At 37.2% G+C, this 5,719-nt stretch overlaps 1 protein-coding gene across 1 annotated transcript; it reads left to right on the top strand.

Annotated features, from left to right (window-relative positions):
• Window positions 1-673: 673 nt before the first annotated feature.
• Window positions 674-5,444, top strand: LOC121939979 (Golgi to ER traffic protein 4 homolog; the record flags this gene model as incomplete). The annotated part of the gene is made up of 4 exons (XM_042482875.1): window positions 674-849; window positions 1,968-2,046; window positions 4,453-4,534; window positions 5,295-5,444. Coding segments are annotated over exons 1-4 (451 nt in total), but the record flags the coding sequence as incomplete, so codon positions are not given.
• Window positions 5,445-5,719: the final 275 nt, after the last annotated feature.

Below are 5,719 nucleotides of genomic sequence, written 5' to 3'. Positions count from 1 at the left end.
TTTCTGGTTAATAACATTTCTCATACTGTGAACGTTTTATCAGCATAAGCCAAATATATGAAGCCCTAGGTTTAGTGTGTTTAATGATGAGATTGTTTCTTATTTGAATGCCTTTAAATGCATAATACATAAAATGCAATTAAGCCGTATACAATAATAGATAAATAAGATTTACATAAAAAGCCCTTACCCTTAATTAATTTTTTTCAGAATCCAGATGTTTTAAAAAGAACATACATTTTAAAACATAAATTGCTTCTCTGTTTTTATTTTTTTTAATGTCGTTTTTATATAATATATAATCATATGAATAATATTAGGAGAATAAGGTCGCAATTTCGAGGGGAAAAAAGGAACAATTTTATGAGAAACAAATGGTTTATGTCCAAGAATAAAGTCATAATATTACGACATTTAAGTCGCAAATATACAAGAAAAAAGTAGTAATATTACGAGATTAAAGTTGTAAATTTACAAGCTAAAAATCATAATAATATATTTAGATTTAATTCGTACATTTTTGAGAAAAAGGTCACGGATTTAGACAAGAAATTATTGTTTGATAATAAGTATTTATTAAATATTATGTTCAGCGGCTCTGACCACAGCACGCCGGCTACGGCAGGCGAAGAGGGTCCGTTTTGCTTAAAGCTTTCCGGTTTCCCACTGTCAACACACTTGGCTCGAGCGCTGCTGCGGTGCAACCACGATGTCGGAGCAGGAGTCTCTGAGGTGCTCCAGTGCCAGAAACCGTGGAGGCGTACAGCGGGTCGAAGGAAAACTGCGAGCCAGTGTAGAAAAAGGGGATTACTATGAAGCACATCAGATGTACAGGACTTTATTTTTTAGGTAAGAGTCCGTTTCACGTCAATGGGTGCTGTTGTAATAGTCATTTGGCTTTAGGGCCTACCTGTTCCAGATCATTCTGCTGTCAACCTTGCTTATATGCTTGTCCGTTTGTGATTGGGTGACTTCCACTTAGGACCCACCCACTCGTGTTAGCACGTCCGTCTGTATGGACAGCTGTGCTGTCAATCATCAACAATCACAAAATGGGACTGCTAACTACGGCTAGTTAGCTAGCTACGTGTTTAGCAAAACAACTAATGGTAGCCGAACACATAGTTAATTGGCCCGCTCATACAAGGCAGTGTTTTTACGTTATTGGAAAATACATCATATGCAAAAATTACTGATGTTAGCGGCTTGTTGTTTTGTCCCAAATTGTGTTAAAGCTGTCCAGCTGTGTTAGCATTTAGCCAGACAGCCACATACAGCAACGCCGCAATCTGGGCTAGCTAACGTTACGATGGCTATGTATCGCTTTACCTACTGTCTAGTTTATTTATTTAATCGTGATTTAGACCTGGTCATGTTTACGTCACCATTGGTCAAATTTGCAAAATCTAGAATACGTCCGTCATAAGTACTGGTGTGTTTTCCAGTGTCTGTCGATTTCATTAATGATCATTCATACACTTTCTGGTGTTCGTAACCCAGAGGACACAGCAGCAGAGAAATCTGGATGCTGTTTTGGGTAATAAATTAATTAGCTGTCATTCAAAACTGGTTGTATATCTGCCTGGAGCATAGTTTGATATTTAAGGTGATGTGTTGTGAATCCAAACAAGTCAAAGCTAGTTCTCCTTCGCACAGAGTACGTTTAACATCTTGCTTTTTGTCTTTTTCTTGCCACTTTTCATGACCAGCGTCACAATTGCAATGTTAACACTTGAAATCCTTTCATACATGCGAGATGGGTAGTCTAAAAATGCTGCAGCTGGCCTGTGGTGTTGAGGAAAATTGTTATTCTCATTGCAGTATTCACACTGATACTTTGTTTTGTATCTGAAGCACACACCAGCCTGCATGTATCTTATCTTGCAGCCCCATAGTCTTGAGTGACGTAAACAAATCTTGTGTCTGTCTTGATAAGTGGTAATGCCAATGTTCCTGTCTTTCATCAGGTACATGTCACAGGCAAAACATGCTGAGGCCAGGGAGCTGATGTACAATGGCGCTCTACTCTTCTTCAGCTATAACCAGGTATGTGCTGCTCTACATTTCTGCCAGATTAGCTGGCCTGGTATATTCCACACCAAGTGTTAAATGTCAGGTGTGTATGTGTTAATGGATGAACCCACGGGGAAAAATTACAACGTTATGTTGCAGAGTAGCTTTGTTGGACAGCATTATTCACTTTATCATTATTATAAAACCAGAGATGTGTCTAAAAGCTTGTCATCTTTAGTGCATGAAAGAGTAAAACCTTTTTATTGGGTCTATCTTTGTGTGTGACAGTGTGCAGAAAGTTAATGTTGAAATGAGATTGTCACATGTCACACTGTATATAAGTGTTGTAGTTAGGACCACCTAAACTGAGAACATGTCAAGACCGAGAGTGACACAGAAACTAGACCAAGACTTTTAGGGTAAGTCAAGGCCTGACCAGTGTGAGTCCCACACTGCATGACAGCTTGCAATAATAATAATAATAATAATAATAATAATAATAATAATCTTTATTTGTATAGCATCTTTCATACACGAAATGCAGCCCATAGTGCTTCACAAGAAAAAAAATTACATCACGTAAGGAGACGCAGAAGAAATAAAGACATAATAAAAACCCACATGAAAATAAGGTCATAATAGAATACATAGAATGCATCTTCACATGGATAAAACCAACTTGAAAATACTTGTAAAAAGTAAGATAAAATAAGGATAAAAATTAATGCACAAGATGCATAAAATGGAAAATAAAAAAAAATATTGACATTAGTGATAAAAATAAGGCTAAAAGTAGAGTGTTTAAAATGCATAAAATTGAGGAAAATACAACATTTTAAAGAGATGCAGCAGTGTGTAATTGCGAAGCAGAATGCAAAGCCGTTACATCGGTGTTAGTTAAAGGCTAATGTGAAGAGATACGTTTTTAGTTTTCTTTTACAAATATTTAGTGAGGTGGCTTCTTTGATATCTATAGGCAGTGTGTTCCAGAGCATTGGGTCATAGTGACAAACACTGCATCCCCAGTTTTCTTCTGGCTGTTTTTTGGAACCTCTAATAAACCAGCTGCATATAATGGTTGCGTTCATGAAGGCACATGAGGAGCAAGAGAGTTAGCAATTAACTTGGTCCTAGCCCATTAAGGGCTTTGTATGGAAGGAGAAGGGCCTTAAAATCAATTCAAAAAGATACAGGATGCCAGTGCAGAGCAGCTGAAACTGCACTAATGTGCTCTCTCCTCTTGGTTCTGAATAACAGTCGAGCTGCAGAGTTTTGGATCAGCTGAAGTCTCTCAGTGGATTTTTTTGGTAAACCAGTAAAAAGTGCGTTACAGTAACGGAGTCCGCTTGAGAAAAAGGCATGAATCAGTTTTTCTGCATCTTTTTGATTCAAAAATAGCCGTACGTTAGCTATATTTCTTTGTTGGAAAAAAGATGTTTTCATCACCTTGTTAATTGTGGATTTAAGATCTGAATCGAGGATAACACCAAGACTTGTGACCTCAGATTTAATCCAGGGAGTCAAATTCCCCAGATTATTTAAAAGCATTTGTCTTTTTGCTTTAGGGCCGACGAATAGAATTTCAGTTTTGTCCTTATTTCACTTTAAGAAGTTATTGCTCATCCATTTATTTATTACCAGCAGACAGGTAGTGATGGTGTTAATAGCTGACGCATCATTTGGTTCAGCATATATGTACAATTGTGTGTCATCTACATCACTATAAAAACAACAAAATAACAATACAATCACAACCCAGTGACAAACAATAAAATGTATAACATGTGAACCACTCCTCAAATTGATCTGAAAGATCCACATTTCCTTAAAAACGCCTTCAGAAAACAAATAATGATTTCTAGTCATTCACCTCTTTTATTGCCACACTGTATACATATATATATATATATATATATCTGTGTGTGTGTGTGTGTGTGTTTTTAGTAGCCACCATGAGAAATTTCTTGATGAAACAATCAAAGAGAGCTGCAGAGGTGAATGTTTATGTGTAGGATTTTTTTCATTGTATTTCATCAGCAAACAAATTCAAACACTAAGGAGCTTAAATCAACATGACAGTCTTTATTCATCACCCTTTTTCAGTGATATCGCTGTAGTTGTGGTCTTTACCTGTCTTGGAATAAAATCTTGAGTCCTGTCTGAGACCGAAACAAGACTGAGCAAAAAAGCATGCTGCATGGACATTATCACGTTTCCAGCTGTAAGATAACCATCCACACACACACACACATTGAAAAAAAAAACGTTATGATTGTGGATGTTAAGCCAGGAATCAGTTAGATGCCATTTGGGTCATAAATTCATGACATAATGATCGTTAAAGCTCTTTCTCCTAGCCCCCAGGGTACTCATTTAAAACACCAAATCCCCCTGAAATTATGAAACTAAAGATAAACTTTGCTGTGTTTTCATCTCCAGCAAAACAGTGCAGCAGACCTGTCCATGCTGGTACTGGAGGTGCTGGAGAAGTCTGAGGCAAAAGTTGATGATGAAACATTAGGTGAGTGGCGGCCTTCAGCCTTTGAAAGACTACCTGTAATCAAAATATTTGTTTAAAAGGCATCGTTTCTGGACATTTGATGTGTTTTGTATCTGTTGTCCTTTCATTGTGTGAAAGAGAAAGTCATGTTTCCATCAGCTTGCTGGGAAATTTGCCTTTGCATTGTCACTGTGTTCATTGTTTAACATGCCTAAAGTGCATTTCACAGCAGCCTCAAAACACATCTAAAGAGGAAACTTAAGAATTCAAATTTTATTCCATTGTTTCTGAATGCAAATTAAAAGCCAATATAATTCATCCTTTTATGAAAGATAATAAGGCTTTACGAGAATAATGTTACCATTGGAAAAAGGGCCAATGTTGAAATGTAAAACGTAAACATTTATTATATACTTAAAAGTATGTCCTGATCAATAAGTACCACTCTTTTAATGCAGTGAGGCATTTGCTGGCATACCCATCTTGCAGTGTGTGATGGATTGTGCTTTAAAAATAAATATAAATAATATAGTGCAGATCCACTGTTGTTTGTCTATGATACTTACTGTACCGAACTGCTGGATCTGTTTGGGACATTTCATTAATGCTGCAGCAATACAGTTTCATGACATTTAGATAAGTCCGTCTTTCATGAGGAGAAAACATAGGACATTCTCTAATGTTGTTGGGTTTTGTGTGTGTGTGTGTGTGTGTGTGTGTGTGTGTGTGTGTGTGTTGTGTGTGTGTGTGTGTGTTGTGTGTGTGTGTGTGTGTTGAGCAGAAAGCCTGGCTAAGCTGTTCAGCCCGATGGACCCTAACTCTCCAGAGAGAGTAGCGTTTGTGTCCAGAGCCTTGAAATGGTCCACAGGAGGGTCCGGCAAGTTGGGTCACCCAAAACTACACCAGCTGCTAGCTGTCACCTTGTGGAAAGGTAAACAATTAATCATTTCGATATTTAAAATGTACAAGATAACAACAAATGCCTTTCACAAGTTTCACAATAAATATTTAAAATCTAATGATGTAAAACAGATTGTTGAGAGGCTATAACCAGCAAATGTTTGGTAACTGACTGAAAGTGTTTTCGAGACTCTTAAAAATCACGATTTATCCTAATACCTCAATATTTCACAGTAATAAACATGCTACCATAAAACCAGCTACAACAAATCCAAAACACAATGGCAGCATATGGAGTGCATCAAA

This window comes from Plectropomus leopardus, unplaced genomic scaffold (genome assembly GCF_008729295.1).
Source record: "Plectropomus leopardus isolate mb unplaced genomic scaffold, YSFRI_Pleo_2.0 unplaced_scaffold692, whole genome shotgun sequence".
NCBI lineage: Eukaryota > Metazoa > Chordata > Actinopteri > Perciformes > Serranidae > Plectropomus > Plectropomus leopardus.
The sequence above is the reverse complement of the archived record's forward strand: the minus strand, read 5'-3'. Positions and strand labels throughout refer to the sequence as shown.